The sequence below is a fragment of the Ambystoma mexicanum genome, chromosome 7p (genome assembly GCF_040938575.1).
Source record: "Ambystoma mexicanum isolate Mex_15411 chromosome 7p, UKY_AmexF1_1, whole genome shotgun sequence".
Lineage (NCBI taxonomy): Eukaryota > Metazoa > Chordata > Amphibia > Caudata > Ambystomatidae > Ambystoma > Ambystoma mexicanum.
In genome coordinates this window covers 649,554,890-649,573,309 of record NC_090939.1, presented here as the reverse complement: position 1 = coordinate 649,573,309, position 18,420 = coordinate 649,554,890, and the positions used below count along the sequence as shown (strand labels likewise).

At 43.2% G+C, this 18,420-nt stretch overlaps 1 protein-coding gene across 1 annotated transcript in view; it reads left to right on the top strand.

Annotated features, from left to right (window-relative positions):
• AFF3 (ALF transcription elongation factor 3) overlaps positions 1 to 18,420 on the top strand; it is a 2,498,221-nt gene that overhangs the window by 2,354,458 nt on the left and 125,343 nt on the right. The window contains exon 16 of the mRNA XM_069636694.1: positions 2,567 to 2,703. Within this exon, the coding sequence (XP_069492795.1) occupies positions 2,567 to 2,703 (137 nt within the window). The remainder of the gene's footprint in view (positions 1 to 2,566; positions 2,704 to 18,420) is intronic.

Here is an 18,420-nt window from a genome sequence, read left to right as displayed (position 1 = left end):
CCTTCCCTTGACTGGTGGGGACAACCAGTTTTCACCTTCTTTTCGCTCCTCGAGGTATCTCGTGGCCGCCTTGCCCGTGCCAAGCACCCCGGCAACCGGAATACCACACTTTTACCCCTAACCGCGAAAGTCGGTACAACCCTTTAACCGGAGGACTCCGCGGCTGGTTTCTTCCCGGGCAGTGCAACGACCTTCTTCTTCTGCTCTACAGCGAGAACTTCTTCTCCCCTGACCGACGTCGAGCCTTGCTGCCACTGCCTGGAACAACTGCCACCGCTGGAGGATCCTTTCCGCTTAAGGTACCGTGTTCCGCCTGGCTTCCCTTGCCACCGACTGTACGGGGTAGATTTAGCCCCCGGCTTTCGACCCTGGGAGTGCCTGGGACACCCTGGCTAAACTTTCTAAGCCACTCTCAACTCTTTCTAACTCTTTGCAAAACTTTGAATCCCTAATAACAGTGTGATCTTGGGCACATTTTCGCTCCGGCTACTCTAAGAGTGGGCCCTGCCTAGTGACTTTTGCTCACCTGTGACTTTGTGCTTCTTTGAGCCTATTGCAAGTGTTCTGGACCTTAGAGTGGTGTGTTTAACCTATTTCTGGTTCTTTTTTTATCCCCCCCTTGAACCTACTAGAGTGTCATCTAACGTTAAGCGCTCACCTCCGTTTTAATTATGTGATGTTAACTTAGAGTTGTCTAGATAGGAGTAAGGGTTGGAACTGCTTTCATTATAGCTGTGTTTGAAGTGATTTTACTATATTTTGCTAGAGTGATTTCAACTTATGTGTGTTTAATAAATAAATAACTATATACTTTTGAAACCAAGCTCTGGTCAGTGTTTGCTTGTGCTATTGTATTTGAGTACCTATCGTGTATACTTTACATACTGCCTAACTCTTCTTGAGGGAAGTCTGACTGCTCAGCCACAGCTACCAGGTAAATCTGGGTGGTGCAGACTGCTACCAAGTGGGTTTACTGCTATACCTGTAGTCTTAAATCTTTTGCAGTGTTCCCTAAGGGAACTGCACAGGTTTCTGCCTAACAATTAGTCTGTATAATGAAGGACCTTATAGCTTAAAAGACCAATGAAAAACAGTGTAACAATGTTTTCTTAAATGACATGTTTGAAGAGGTATGCATACGTTGTCCACCTGATAAAGGACACCCAATAACAATCCTAGCTCCTATATCATTGTATATCTGGGTGTTTCCCTTAACCAATCCTGACCCCTGATAGGTTTTTCTCTATTGCCACATAGTATGACGTTACTCTGACGCATAATGGAGTATATGAACTGTATTTTTTGTGGAAATCATTGAGAAACTGAGCGTACATCCGTTGATCTTCGTTGTAACCTCCATGTTTTAGATGATTGTTAATAAAACAGTAACTTGCCATCTTCTTGAGTTCGTCCGGTATTTGGACTCCGAATTATTCTTTTGTAATCCCATCCATTAATAAATGCACATTCCAAAGGCCGTAAACTCAAAAACCTTCATGTATGGTTATATACAATTTTGTTTGAGTCCCCACCTGCCAAATGTTGCACCTTAAATCACTCATACATCATCCATTACATGAATTGTTGGAGTTGCCCAAACAATCTTTTTGGAAATTCCCCTTAAGGGAAGCCTCAGAAATGAATCGATGTTTTCTAGCTTTTAGTGTCATAGGAATTTTTGCGATTTTAAAAGTGCAGCCCACTATGTCTAACTTTTTGTCCTCATGATCAGTGCTCACCAATGTTGGCATAAACATTTATAGTTGGTGACAAAGAAAAATGAAAACGTTTCATTAATATTTTTCAATGGGGGTATAGTTATCAGTCAGCAAATATATCAATTCCTTATGAAGTGGATAATAGAACGCCAGGCTCTAAACATATATTTATATTTGTAGACATTAAGTTCAAAGCCGGAGATAGATCCTACCTCTCATTGCAAAAGTGTAGAGGAGGTTTTGTAGAGAAACATAGTAGTACTGCTGCTTTAAAAAGAGCTAGTACATTAGAGTTCAGAATATGAATACAGTGCTTCCGAATATTTTCCTTACAAAGTGCAACTCTTGCTTAAATATTCATTGTTTTCTCTATGAAGTCTACTATAGCTCTGACATCAAAATTACTCATATTACTTGTCACTCTATTTGTTAATAGTTATATTGTTTTATAAACATCTGAGTACCATATGTTTTTGGAAGGGAATTACATGAATTAAAACTATTTATGCCACACAAATAGAGGGCAGGGATGGCACTCTTGGCAGATATGCCAGTGATTTTGGATGATCCTTCCTTTGCCAGAATGCATGGTACTTTGGAAAATAAGTACATTTCTTAATAGTGTTTTGAAGCATTAGTCTGTCAATGCACTGCCTGGAAGAGATTCTCCTGAAACCAGACTATTACCTTTCTCTTTGTTTATGTGATCTGATAGGCAACCTGACAGTAAATTATGGATGCATGGTAACTTTACACAAATGTAATTTGTTATGTGCAAAGACTGTTGTTTGTAAGGACTGTTTAATAATTTACAGAGAGACTTATTTCAAATATATTTTGTTTTCAAGTTGGAGAAATTTGGTAAAGCCTTGAACTACACAGAAGCAGCACTGTCATTCATTGAGTGTGGGAATGCCCTGGAACACGGCCCCATGGAGTCCAAATCCCCTTACACCATGTATTCCGAGACAGTCGAACTCATAAGGTAGGAAAATGCTGGATGGGGGTTATTTGCATGTTTTCGGATCCTTCTAAAACGTGTCTGGATTACACTCATTAATGGGTCGGCGAGCCAAGCCCTAGACGAAATGTGCAGCACTACATGGAAAAATGAACAACATTACCTGCTTATTTCTGTACTTAAAGTGTCTCCCTGTACATGGGCATGAGGGTCTCCTTTCTGTTTCATCCAAATTCGATTTTGAGTTCTAAATTCAAGCATTACGCATCAACTCCTTTACATGCAAATTTTTGGCTAGATCACTACACTATTTCAAGAAACAATATAATGGGTATTCCTCCCTTCTTGATCCAGATTGGGAAAAAGGTGTCTTACTAGCTCAGTTTTCCTATTCAAAAAGCTGACGCCAATGCTTAGCTCAACAGAGTCCTGGTTGCATATAAAGCTCCCTTATGCTGAATCTGACCACATGCCGTCTTGAAATGGATAAATTAATTCCATGTTTCCCTTAAGTGGTTTAATGTGTGCTCCCTGAAATAAAGGATAACATCAAGTGAGGGAGATTCATTCTGGATTTATAAAAAGTAATACATACAATTTCGCTCTCATGGATTTCTGAAATCAATTTTCTAAGCTTGATCTGCCTTTTGCTTTTTGCCCATTTTTTACAGTATCTCTTGCTTTCCTACTTTGTTTTGCTTATCATGTTTATTTTTTTCAATATTGTGACACTGTGTGTGCTATTTTACTCTTGAATAGTGCTTTTCATTATAAGGAACGTTTACACATAACCTAAAACACCCATCATTAAACATTCATGAAAATGGCAAACTGCCATGGCTGTTTTCTTCCAAGTATTATTTGTAATATATATTGTGTGAAATGTTGTTCTTTAAAATGTGCAGTTAAGAAGAATGCTCCTACTGTGTTAATTTTCATCACATCTTGTTGTAAGAAGAACTGACAGTACTGTGCTTAACAGCATCAGTGAGTTTAAGTATTGTGTTTAGAGCACTTTGTAAGAGAGATACATTAACATATGTATTGTGAGCACACAACCTTCAGCTATATTGTCTCTCATAACTGAAGCACACATGTGCATTTATTATTTAATGATTGTGTTAATTAAATATTTTATGCCAGATTGAGACTGCAGTGCCTTATCAGTTTAAGAGCTAGAGCACTGGCAGTCCTCCACATAGGGGCCTGGTTCGTAGTTCTGCCTAAAGTACGTAAAACCTTAGATTACATGTGGTGCCAGTTAGGTCTGTACCCATTGTAAAGAGTGAGTCAATGTAGGTTGATTGATTTATGAAGTCCAACTAAGGGCTTAGTAAAACCATTCAACTGAGACAGTACAAGACTCCACTCTTAGTATAAGGCTGTACCACCTGAGTATATGGTAGTGTAGATAGAGCATCCATGCTTATCTTAGGAGGGAGAGAGGGCTGTAGAATCAGTACAATGAAATTGTAATATACATATGGTCCAGCCTCATTACGGGTGTGGCCGTCCGGAAACAAGGGTGCTGGTAAGCTTACCGGGACCCTGGTTTCCGGATCGCCACACTACAAGGCTGCCTGCAGAGGCCATTGCGCCTGGCAGGTCTGGCCCTGCCAGGCGCAATGGCCCCTGCATGCAGACTTGTCATAGAAGCACCAGCACCGTCACTGACGGTGCCGGTGCTTCCGAGTCCCCATTCCCGAGGAGTCTTACTGCACGGGAATGATGACTTACAAAATCTGCCGCCCGACTTCCTGCTCCGCCAGGACTTGTAATGTCCCGGTAGCAACGGGGAGTCAGACGCCAGATTCGGTGTTACGGGGTGGGCAGCAACCCGCCGGTAGTACCGGCGGGTTACCGCCAACCTCATAATGAGGTCCTATATATTGTAAAAATAAATGGTTTATTTAAATACAGGTAGGCCCAGATAAATCTTGGCGGGAATAAGCACTATCACATTATATATAATCACAATTATAAAAGCACAACACTATGCTTGAAGGTGCACAGACCCAAGCATATGACCTAATTTGCAACACCTAACAGTAGTCCTAGGGAAGTCAAAAGCAATAGTTACTTTTGGATTACTCACATTAATACAAGGGTAGTAGACCCTAACAGTTGTACCGTGACGCTCAGCAAGAAATCAAATAGTAAATCAACTGGACACTATACTTTTCTGAATAGTGGAGCACTTATTCTAGGAACATTAAAATCTTATAACTCTGATTCAGGATAACACAGTTATTCTATGGGAGTTGGACCTTGGGGTGTAATATACAATTACTGGTGCTTTAAAGCACAGTGGAACACAGTCTGAGAACAGCAAGAACTCTTTACACAAATTGGGAAGCACCAGGCAGAACAAGGTCAGTTACACCTAAAGGAACACTTTTTAAGAATGGCACACATCTATTCTAAGCAGGTAAAACCTAATGTTGATTACAGTTTGCTTTTCAGATCAGTGCAACACAGATTGAGGGAAGCAATAACTCTAACTTATTTTACGATAACACAGTTATACTCAAGGTAAGTAAACCTCTATATAATTTTGTAAGGAGCTACCATAAACCTAAAAGGTACGTATGACCTAGGCAGACATATTCTGGACAGTCTAACAGCAAGTCAGGGAAAGCCAGACCCAATTGGGGAGACTCGTACAATTATCCTAACGGGAATGATAAAGTGAAACCACAGCATTACTTTTGAGAAGCGGGGAGCCCGATTCACAGGTGAGTGAGTTAACCTTCTATCTACTTTCTGTTAGAATGGTAAGACTTTTAGAATACTTATTTAAGAAGGCACAGGTTATTGAAGGAAAGTAAATCCTATATATACTTTTCAGAATGGCAGAACATATTTAAGGTAAGTAATAACTTTTTGTAACTATTCACTCTGAGAGTTTAAAGTTACCAACTAACTATTTTACAAGTAAGTACACTTTTCTACACGTGTTCTACTTTTCGGGGGCAGACCCTTTAAATAATATAGCCCTTCAAAATTCTAGTACATAAGTTCCCTCAGAGGCAGAAGATGGGCCCTCGTGGTCTAGGAACCAGCAGTAGGCAGGGAGAGATAGGGCTCAGTTGCAGGCAAAGTCAGAGTTCCTGGGGAAGACTGGTCAAACAAGTAAGTAGTTCACTTTGAAAGTTAGTTAGGGTCAAGAGACTTCAGAGAAGACACCCTAGGAGGATTCCAGCAGTGGGAGTGAGTGAACTGGACGAGAGACCTCCCAATCACAGTAGCACCCCAAGGATTCACAGCAATCACAAGAGACTGAAGGTAAGTAAATACCCCAGTCGACACAGTAACTCAGCACAGAAGAACTGTTGCAGCAGGAAGACTTCAGGATATGTAGCCAAAAATCTGGTCGACGGATTCCTTTGTCTAGAAGACGGAAGACAGGTTTTTGGAGGGACTTTTGCAGCAGGGATCGCAGTAGGAGGCTCCAAGCAAGATTTTCATCGCAACTGGATGCGGCTCTGTGGATTTGGCACCTTTTCAGGAACACAGAAGAAGACAGAATATCGCTGGTCGGATTCCCGTCATTTGTCAGGTCCAGCACTCTGGTGAGGGGACTTTTCGGACTTGTTTCCTGCTTCTGGGGGTCCAGCAGGATGCCCACAACATTTTGGCAAGATTCGGAACTCTGCACCGCACAATGGCTCAAGGTCCCAGAGTATTTGGGTATTGCAGGCCCGCTAGGTCTCAGCACGATGTGGGATGGCTCAAAATTCAGGTCTTCTTGAATCTAGTGGGTCTCACTAGGCTCTGGGTAGGGGTCGACTCTTTGGAGTCCCCTGGTCGCTTGGAATGAAGGGAAAAGGTAGGCCCCGGTTAGACAGCCAGCTCTCTGGTTGCTGGAAATCGTCTCAGCTGCATTTTCTTCATCATCCTCTTCGGAGTTGGTTCCAGTGGTCGACTTCCTCTTCAGCTTCCAGGATCTGATTTTTATGCAGGAACCCAGCCAATCAAACAGCCATGCAACATTCAAACCTGGGGGTTGGCAATCCGTTCAGGACAGCCAGCTACCCAGTTTGAACTGGATTCTCGCAGTCAGGCTGGAAGACAAGGGCTGCTGAGTTTTGGACTCCTCCCTTGCTTCCTGCCTTCACAGACACTCTGGAGCCTGGGCGGGGAATCGACCGGGTTTCCGCCGAAGATAAAGTTATCACAAAGGATTGTTCCACCCTGGCGGAACTAGAAAGGACAAGGAACACTGAAATGGCCAAAAAAGAAGACAGGGGCCCTTTTGGTAAAATGAGCATGCATGGGTGCCTTTACCTGGGCTGTGGAAACATCCTGTGGTAAAGGTGCGCCGAATTAGTTAAAAGGTTCACTGCCACCAGCCATTAAATGTAAGTTTGTCCTTGTAACATAAGTGTTACATAAGTTGAGGAGAGATGCGAGGGGGACGGGGGTGCTGGTCTCACCAAATAAAATGTAAAAGGGATCCAAAGATCCTTTCTACATATGGGGACTGTAGTTCTCTCAAGGTTAGCCAGAGAAAGTTAAAAGGGGAGCCCCAAGGGCAACCCAGCAACAATAGGCAGTATGTACCAAAAGTTGTCAAAGAGGATCAAATTAAAAAGACTCTATGGAGAGTTTTAAAAATGACACCCATAATTTAGATGGGCTGAAAACTCCATTAAGTACCTAGGGGTAACATTGACAAGCACAGTGGGCAGGCTCTACCAAGCAAACCTACTGCCTCTGTTAGAGAAGATGAAAACAAAACTGGTAGACTGGGGGCCATTGTCTATATCCTGGCTAGGCTGCATTAATGTCTTGAAAGTGACGATCCCGCCGCAGCTTCTGTGCCACTTCACTTCTCTCTCGATCCATGTGCCGCCGAGATTCTTCAAAATCCTCCATAAGGCAACGGACAGCTTCCTCTGGCACTATAAATGACCGAGAGTGGCGGGGAGGGTGATGAGATCTCCAGTGCGAAGCGGGGGAATGGGAGCACCAGACTTCAGAGCATACTACATCGTGGCTCAAATAAGGGTCATCAGAGACTGGCAAAGAGACGACAGGTTTAAGATATGGAGACCGATGGACAGGGCTGTGGTGGGAACGGAATTGGAGGAAGTGCTATGGAAACCCAAGGCGGACAGACCGCCACGAATGTATGCAAGCCACATTACGGAGACAGTGAGCAAAGCCCAGTCCACGTCATTCCCCTCCCTCTACACGCCACTGTTTCAGAACACCCAGTTCACCCCAGGTACCGCCACAATGGCATATCAGGAGTGGCAACAGGGAGGCTGCCATAGAGTGAAGGATATGTTTGCAGGATCCCAGATAAAAACATATGACCATTGCAAAGTGGACTTCCATCTGGGTGAAAACCAAAGACTAGCGTATGCTCAACTGAGACACTGATTGTCCCACCCCGACATGAGAGCGGCAGCAACTCGAGAGCTAACACCATTTGAGAAATACCTCAACACCAACACAGGGGACAAAAGAGTGGTCGTGAGTATATATAAGCTTATCAAAGTAGGGGAAATTAGGGCAAGCATGTTATACAGGGCAAAGTGGGACACAGAAACAGGCACAAAAATAGACCCATCGCATGGGCGAAACTATGGAACCAAATAACAAAACTCACGTGATCAATCCAGGTCCGGGAAACATGGATGAAACTTCTAACACAATGGCACCTCACCCTGGCTAGGCTCCACAAGATCTACCCGAGGGTCTCGCTGAACTGCTGGAGGAAATGTGGCCAGGTAGGAACATGGAGCCACATATGGTGGTCATGCCCAAAATTAGCCCAATACTGGGAGACGATCCACTTAGCCACCGAACAAGTCCTGAGACTTAAAATAGAGGGAAACTGGGGCCTGGCCATGATTGGGCTGAACGGGGCACTTGAGCAAATCAATAACAAACCCCAGCGGAAGCTCTACATTATCATGATTATGGCAGCAGCCCTAGTCATCGGGCAAATGGAAATCGGAGGCCCCTCCAGGAGACCACGAATGGATCGCAAAAATCTGGTCTCTCTTGGCAATGGGATGGCTAACTTACTCCCTACAGGGAAACCTCTCGAAGTTCAACACGGAATGGTCAGCCATACAGAACTACCTAAAGGAGGGCGCTCAGAGATCTTGGTGACCAAAGGCCATGACTCTCCTAGGGATAATCCCGGATCAGGAGGACGAGGAATTATAACGAGAAGCGACTACTGAGCTCTACCATCCAGGGCAGCGCTAAGGCACCCAAAGGCCAAGTCTATGCTGATCGCCCAAGAATTTTTGGGGACTGCTCCTGATCAAGAGGGGGGAAGGTGAGAGGGAGGGACGGTAGGGAGGGTTTCTTCGTTGTTTTACTTGCTTTTCATTTACTTTTCATGTGTTGTTGATGTTCAGTGATAAAATGTCAATAAAAACGTATTGAAAAAAAAAAATGTCACCCATAAAGAGAGTAAACGACTCTGTGAGTGTGGAAAATGGTTCCCAGTCACTGAGGTATAGAGAAAAATAATCTACCAATCCAGAAAAAAGTTCTGGGGTTGACACAACTCAGGAAGAATTATTAATTATATGAAAATAATACATAACAGTCCCCAAAACTGCTTATTGAAAAAGTAGCGTCTAGAGGTGGCTTCTAAAGGACACAAGTGAACTGAGGTTGTCTTTCTTGCTTAGGAGAATTTTGCAGGCCTTAAAGGCGTGAACAGAAAATCCTCAGCATCCTTTTCAGGAGAGTTTAAAATGCAATGAGAGGGCACTCAAAACGTTGGTGGAAGCGCATACTGTTCAATTAAATGTCAGTCGTGATTAACAGTTTGGTGCATGGATCACGTCATTGACAAAACTATCAATCCTGAGCCTGGACATAGCTAAGTCACTTAACAGTGATATTCCGTTACCCTGCCCTAAACAATTGAGCTGTCTAGAGCACAAATCCAAATTCTTCTCAAAATAAATGATTGAACAGTCTACAATTCCAGTGCAGGTGACTTGAGCAAATCATACTACATAATAAACTGAATATGGTACTGTAAATAAGGTCAAAAGAAGATGATCCTTCTCACCATAGCCGATGTGCTGTGATGATACAACTGGCACTGACATTAGAGAGTTCCAGCTACTCTGTTATGCTGAGCTGACCATGGTATCAGCAGATGCTCCTATCATGTTTAAGGCATATGGGATCTATCAGTCAAGCAAAGATCAGGACACCTGTGAGTTATGTCTTAAACTATGAAATACAGGAGGGACTGGCAGGGTTGGACTGGGGCATAGCATTGTCTCGGGCACCAATGAAAAAGTGGCCCACAGTTTTTAGGGTTGAAAATGTGTGTTTTTGTTGTTTTTTTTTGTTTGTCTCCCCTTCCCTTTCTCTCTTTTTTCTTACTTTTCGCTAATACCGCTGTATATATATAGTTGACATGTTAAGTTTGCTAGATTTTATGGTAAATTTGTTTTGTTTGTACAGTTTTACATACTTTTGTATATCTTTGATGGCGATAAAATAAAAACATTTACTGGAGTAGTAGCTGTCATTTTCCCTATAAATGGCTTTGGGGAGCTGTGTAATACGTCCCAGGAGTCTGGAGGAAGGGGGGCAAGAAGCACCAGAAAGGACAAGCGATTCACTCTAGTGACTCTATTACTGGTATTTATTCCCTTCTTTTGTAGAAAGGGCCCACACCTCCCAATTCTTATTGTTGTGGCATTTGCGGGCCATTGGGGCAAATTTATGCATGTATATGGTAGACAGGTCCTTCACTGGGGTTGAGACACGCTGACGCACAGGCTTCCACTGTTTTTCTAACGTTTTATAAGAAATGCTTTGATCTCAGCACCAACAGTATGGATATCCCAGGAGTTTGCAGGATGGGTGGTATGGACTACCAGTTCAGGATTCACTACAATGTGTAGGCCCAATGTGAAATAGAAACGGGACATTTCAGCGGCTGGCAAATGGGCAGCCCTCTCGAAGCTGCAAAGTGGCTTTGTATGTTGCATTCATGGTGCAAGAGCAAACGCAATCTGCCCTGCACTGCTTCTCGTTAGATGGGTTGTATTGTAGAGGAGTTCATTCAACAGCTCAGGTGTTCAGACAACAAGTGTTTATGGTCCCATAATGTAGCTTACATGTGATATTTGGCAACCAATGATTTGAACCCTACGCAGCAGTTCAATAACCCAGTCAGAAATACCCATATAATTGAACTAATGTACTTCAGTGTTTGAAGATAGTGATTTTCCTAAAGTGGTCTCACAATAGCTACAATGTCCCTATTTTAGAATTCCAATATTTACTTGGACAAAGGGATTTGAGGGAGGGGGAGTGGAGGATGCTTCTTTAGTTCATTTTAGGAAGGAAATAGAATACTCCGTCAAGATTCTCACCGGTAGACACATACACAATCCTTTTTAAAACATCTTTTATGATTTGTGTCTACCACATTAAGAAAATTCCCTTCGTGAACTTTTTAACAAATAATTCCTTTTGTGAGCCTTAACGAACAATTCCTTTTTTGAGCCAACGCATGTTTTGACCCGCTCTGGACTTTCTCAAGGCTAAAATTACTTAATTAGGTACTACCTAAAAAAGCATAATGGAATTTAACCATAACTCAGTATCATACTTTGAAAGATGCGATCACAGATCAAATGGCTGAAGAAGTGCACTGTCAAGATGTGACTAGCCTCTGCTTTAATTTCATTCCCACACATTTTATTTGAGAAGATATAACTTAAATGTGATTTTGAAAATGGAAAGATAAAAAAAAAAACATCTTCAAGCTATAGGTCTCAAATTATCTCCAGAGACTCTCAATAGCCACAATGTCCCTATCTCGGAATTCCAATATTGACCTGGACAAAGCGATTTGAGGAGTGGGGTGGATGATGCCTCTTTAGTTCACCTTAGGAAGGAAGTAGAATGCTCAGTCAAAATTCTCACCGTTAGACACATACACAACCCTTTTTAAAACATCTTTTATGATTTGTGTCTAATACATTAAGAAAATTCCTTTCGTGAACTTTTTAACAAACAATTCCTTTTGTGAGCCTTAACAAACAATTACTTTTTTTGAGCTAATGCGTGTTTCGACCCGCTCTGGACTCTCTCAAGGCTAAAATTACTTAATTAGGTACTACCTAAAAAACCTTAAGTGAAATTCAACCATAACTCAGTATCATACTTTGAAACATGCGATCACAAATCAAATGGCCGAAGAAGTGCACTGTCAAGATGTGATTAGCCTCTGCTTTAATTTAATTCCCACACATTTTCTTTGAGAATATATACCTTAAATGTGATTTTGAAGATGGAAAGATAAATAAAAAAAATCTTCAAGCTATAGGTCTCAAATTCTCTCCAGAGACTCCCCCTCCTCAGGCATGGCAGAGGAGCTGGATGCAGGAGGAGGTCTCAGGCCAAAACACGATGGAGGATCTTAGGCCTAATGTATAGGTGTAATGGCAATTGTAAGGAAATCATGGTGGCAACAGTAAAGACATACAAAAGTGATCACAGTTCAAGGGTGTTTATTAAACTGTGAAGTTAGGTTGGAAAAATGCCTGACCTAAATCTAAGATGGGAGCAAGCTTCGACCATCAAACAATAATAAGACAGTCCTAGTGGGGTCTTGTCAAATAAAAGGGCCTATACTAAGAAAAACCTATTGGCAATCCTTACGCTAAATACAAAAGAAGTGTGGGCTAATGTTCATAAGAAAGAAGGAAGTGTTCACGTATAAGTCAGCATGCAGTAGTCAGGGTCTCCCTTCCCCACGTTTTAAGCACGGACAAGGTAGGATTCCGGAGCACAGCACACGCTCAAGCTTTCCCAGCATGAGCCAACAGTTCTGCACTCAGGTATCAGGGCCTTCGGTGGTTAAGTCTCCTTTCTACAAAAAAGTATCTCGCCTCCGTGGACCTGATGTATCCAAAATAATAAACAAATGTTCCTTTCTGCTTGTACGTTGGGTGATGCCTTTTCACCCCTGGATTTGTCTCTACTCTGCTCAGATCCACCAAAGGTTCTTAGTGATATCAAGAACTTCGCTAGTTAGGTTTCTTCCGATGGTCTGACAGATTCAAAATAACAAATAAAAGGTTAGCAAAAGTTCCAAAGTTCTTCTATGACTGTACTTGGGTGATAGCTCTTCACCCTTGTGTCCCCCTCTTCCGGGCTCAGACCCCTCTCGAATATCAGCTTCCCTCTGTCGTGTTCACTCTGGCATGAATTCAAAAGACTTTCTCTGTTACACTTTTCTCTGATGCACTCACAGGTCGGTGGGTGTTGACATCTCATCCTTGAATCCCCCTCTTCCAGGCTCAGATCCTATTTGACTGTTTGCCTCGCTCCACAGGGTTCACTACGGCTTCTCTCAACAATCTCTTCTGTGATATTCACTAATCTTAATGGATTTTTATACAGTTCACTGTGGACATCCCTCTGCCGGGTTCACGCTTGTCAACACACTGTATATCGGGACTTCAGACTCCGCCCCCTCTTTATCGGCATCCATCCTTCGGTTTCACTCTTGCCCACTTTGTCAATCGCACACTCTTACGCTGCGGGATTCACTTCTCTTAGCTTCACAATAATCTGTCGGCCAAAGACTTTCACTGTACAGAGGATTTTACAAGTCCCCTGTATGACCACTTTGACCTCCTTCTCGCCTTTCCCAAAGCCTTCTGGCAACAGTAGTTTCAACAATCGGGTAATTTCCCAGAGTTTCCTGAGTGAGCACCCACGTGGTGCCTGACTCCTCTGTTGCTTGTTTTCCCCCTTTTGGTATCACAGTTCAATTAGCCATTTGCTACCTGTCATTCAACACAGGTCAGTTTCTTATCAGTTTCGTATCGGCTCTCGCTCGACTCACCGGCTGTGATATACCGCTTGGCTTCTCTTCTCTCTGGAGTCAAGGTTGGTAGCACAGAGACAAGCGTCTCTCCCCAGCCTTGTTATCAGCAGAGGTGGGCCACGTGTACCGTTGACATCTGCTGCAACACACGCTGGCTATTGTTTGCGGTCTTACGATTCCTTCTGAGGAGCTTCGCTCAATGTCCCCCTCTTGGTTCACGCTGTCTTTCTCCTCCTCTTGAAATGCTGTGCTGAGTTAGCTCTCTCGTCGTACGGTCTGCCTTGCTCGTATTGGGCTCTCGTTCTCCACCTTTTATCCCTGTGGGTAAGGCAAAGGGCCGTCAGGTGTGTGTGTGATTCTGGTCAGTTGCCTGACTTTGCCTGACCCTTGTTTTGGGACAAGACAGGTAAACGGCTTGGGTGTCTGTCCATCGTCCTTCGTGATATGTGAAAGTGTTCACATCAGAAAAGAGGGGGTAGAGTGTTTGAGTATCCTACGTGGTAGGATGGGAAAAAGGTGTTATAAGGAATTACAACCCTCATACCAGGGGTCTAATAAACTCAGAAGGATGAGATTGGTAGAGTTTGGGAAACAAACAGGAATGACCGGGATTATTATCATAAAAGGAACAGGGGGATTGTGGGAACGGTAGTGTTTTGTTAAAGTAGACTGGGTGTTCAGGAAAGAATAGGCAGATGGACGTGGAGAAGAACGATTGGGAGTATGTGGGTAGGAAACAGGGAAACAGGAAAACAGGGAGTATGGGATGGAAGGTTTCTTGGTACAACAGGGTTTGGGATCCTAGGGTATTTGTTATATACGGAGGTGTTATGGGATTTGGGCAAGAGAGATTTATAGGGAGGAAGGGAGACAGGTGTGGTACAACCTACAAAGTTCTCAGAGATTTCGTCCTCCCCTCTCCTTCTCTGTTATAATACTGCGTCTCACCTGGGGTATTTCCCCAAGCACACGCCCGGGCTCCCCTACCCAGGGGATCCTCCCTCGCTCGTCCACCCCCAGGATTGGGATCTGAGAGCGCCAGCCCTCCCCTGGCCACCTGAATAAGGGATTCTCGAGGTCTACTCAGGAGAATACCCTTAGGTTTCTCACTCTATAGCATAGATTAGCATAACAATCCTGCCACATCAACCCCCTGTTTGGTCATCCCTGAGACAGGGAGTAGACCACAGGGCGAAGGATTGTCGCAAACCATCAGTCAAAGATACCATTTACTATGGCCGGTAGATATAGGGATATGGTGCATAGGGATGGTTAAAGAAAACATGCGAGTTGAGAGACAATAAGCATGCCCATATACGGCACCATTTTAAAAATGGATACATCTCGTTCGTTGTGTGACAGCTGTCCCAATACATAAAAAATATCCTGTTCTTTGGAGGTGTCCTCTTTAATGGGAGGTGCTTCTACTTCCAGTGGCAGCAGCTTATCGACGGTAAAGTGAGACACCTGTTTTTCACAGAATGACAGAAGATAGTGTATAAGAAATACTATCAGTGCAAAGGCAACAATTATAACAATAATGATCAACATCCTAAGGAGAACTGATGGCCCTAGACACCCGAAAGGGTTCTGAATCCAAGTTAACAGTGATCTCGCATACCCTTCATTTATTTCATGTAAGGTGGTTGCAACCCCTTGGAGGTGCTTTATTTCATTTCCATTTCATTTAGGCTTTATTCGACAATAGTCATTAGCCAGAACGCATAAAAAACATTTCAACGTTGCATGAGTAGATCAAATCTTGAATGAACATATTAAATAAATCATACTTTATGAAACCATTAAGGCCTGAATGCCTCATTATTGTTAGCCAATAAAATACCTTAACATAGACTAAAACAAGCTTAAATCGATGCAAGCTTTTACAGGAGGAAAACAACCTCAGTCTTATGCAGAGCGACTGGGCTAAAGTGCTTTGATTTAAAACAACATATATCTTAACGATTCTTATGGCCCATCCATGAAACATGTTGTTACTCGGACATACACTGAATGATTTAAATGAACTCTATTCCAGTTTACCAACACATTACAAGACCGGGTGTAATGCTTCTAGATTTTGGGAGCTCCCTCTCCTGTCTCCTGCAGCATTCAAAGCCCTTGTCCTTATGGACCGTGTCTGAAACAAATAAGTTGACACAAAATATACAGTGTTAATGTCTTGACAATAGCAAAATAATTACAAAGCATCCCTTGTACGACATATACCATAGGTGTTACAAAGTGACTTTAAATACTTGTTCCTCAAGGTGGCATACCTCTGGCAGAAAAACAGAAAATGGCAAGGGGTCTCCCTGGCTAGACCGCAGACTTGGAAGATTTCATTTCTCGCTACATCCCATTTACATGTACGATAAGCCATATTTAGTTGGCCCAGCCTAAATTTAGTATACAGATAACATGCATATGGAGGGAAGACTAAATCCAAATAACTCTCAAACCCCAGGAGCAATTTGCATTCCAAGTAAAAATCCCCCAAGGCTAGCCTGCTACAAGCATTAATCATATTTGCTTTCGTGACCTCCCACACTGTGCTCTTTAGCATGTCAGCAAAGCCTGCTGGGATACTTACAGGGTTGTCCCAGTAGGCCTCTAGATGGTATTTCATCAAAAAACTTTTGACATGGGCAAACCGGGGCAAAGATCTACCACTCATTTATTCCAACAAATATTTAATGGCCTTACAATATATCCTGAGCTCTGGAGTTGTCCAAACATTAGCCCAATACAGGACCGGCCTAAGGGCGACATCCGCACCTATCAGCCTATGACCAAGCTCAAGGTATATTGGTATTCCCGGAAACTAACGTGGCAGTCCAAGCAAACATTTAAAAAACCCTCTCTCCAACTAACCCAATTTATCAGCAGCTACATGACCCCAAGTCTCAGCGCCTTACAATGCTGCATACTTTGCTTGGGCAGTATACATGGTAAGAGCAGGTGTAATAGTCCTCCGACCATGGGCGAGATTAAATCTCCATATTGCACCACTGTATTTATTTAAGGTTGCACTACATTTGACTAGATGAGGGGTCCAACCACCCCTATCATAAAGTCTGACACCAAGAAAGTCAAAACTACGTACTTGTTCTATGGGGATGTGGTTAATATGTAGTTTGTCCTTGGTGAACCTTTTGAATTTAGGCTGGAAGACTAAGGTTTTGGTTTTCCCTATATTGACCTCCAATTGGAGATCAGAGCACTTTTCAACAAAGGCTCCCAGGGTAACATTTAGCCCCCTAATGGAAGTAGATAGGAGGACTGTATCATCCACAAAAAGGAGAATGGGAATAGCTTCCAAGCCTAATTTGGGGTGGTCAAGGCTCTTGAATCTGACGTGGTGTATGATTTTGTCGATGTATAGCAAAAATAATAAGGGGGCAAGGACACACCCCTGCTTCACCCCTCTCGCTACAGCAAATGGTTCAGCCAGTTTGCCACCCAGACCCCATCGCACCATAGCTTTGTTACTCAAATACAGTTGTATGATAATTCAAAGAAGATTTTCTGGGATTACCCTTTTGGCAATAATATGTCCTGTGACATGCAGTTAAAAGCGGTCTTGAAGTCCACAAACACTGGATACAGGTTCATATTCCTCAGGGACGTATATTTCTGCGTAACCAAACACATCCTCGGTCAGAGTCCCGCCTGTAAATGGCCAATAAGGCCTTCCTGCACAACCCATGTTTGTAGGTGCTCATAAATGATTCTAGCAAATACCTTACATACACCTTCCAATAGGGATATGGGCCTAACATTTGCTGGGTCCTCTCTTCCTCCTCTTTTATATATCGGAATTATGGTGGCTTTTTTCCAAGACAAATGCACCTTATTTACTCTGGGAATCACATCAAACAGATGCCATCGTGCCGATGCCCAAATTCCTGGCTCGCCCTTGGCAAGGTCAATGGGTATAAAATCAGGACCTGCCGCCTTGCCTCATCGTTGTGATCTAATTGCATTATGGACCTCCTGTACCTCCATCCGGAGGGGGCCTGTAAAGCTCCCCCTGTTTGGGTGCAGTTTGGATGGACCAACCACTCCATAGAGTTTCTGGAAGTGTTCCCTGCAGGTGGATGAGTTGATATTATCCACTAGACCATTACCATTAGCCTCTTTATTTGCATTAACAATTTTCCAGAACAATTTGGAATTCCCTGTTTCAGATGCATCATGGAGCTTCGGCCTCACCTGCTGAGCTGACTTGTCTTTTTTAGTTTTAATTAGCTATCTATAGTTCTCTCTATGGAGCCTTAACTCATTCCGGTTCACACCTGAACCCCTCTTTATACAATCCAAGAGGCCTGACTTAATTGTCCAACACTGCATCGTACCAACAAGCCCCTTTAATAGCATATTTTTGTGACTTTCTTGCAAGATTTGGTAACAAAAGGCAATATACCCACAGTCAGCCTATCATATGCGATAGACACTTCAGCGTCTGGGATTTCCAGAGATAATAGGTGTTCCAAGTCGGGCAAAATTGTATCATAGATCCTGGGTTTAAGAGACAGAGATCAAGATCCGACCACTTAATACTCTGTTTCGCCTGGCCTTGTGTTTGTTCTGAATTACAGGACTTAGTCTGAGGATTCCTCTCGCACATACCCATAAATGCCACTGTTAAGGAGACAGGTCTATGATCACTGCCTAAGATGTCAAGAGCCTCAAAGGTTTTGGCACATGGCTACAGCCTCAAGGACAAAAAGACATAGGGCCTCATTACAAGGTTGGCAGTCCAGTAATAATGATACCGGTAAGGCGATACCGGTATCGTTTTCCAGACCGGGCCATCCCGACCTGCAATGCCAGTTGTACCGGCATTGACACAGACCCGCTATGACCATGCACCTTCATACCGGACTGTGCTCGGACAT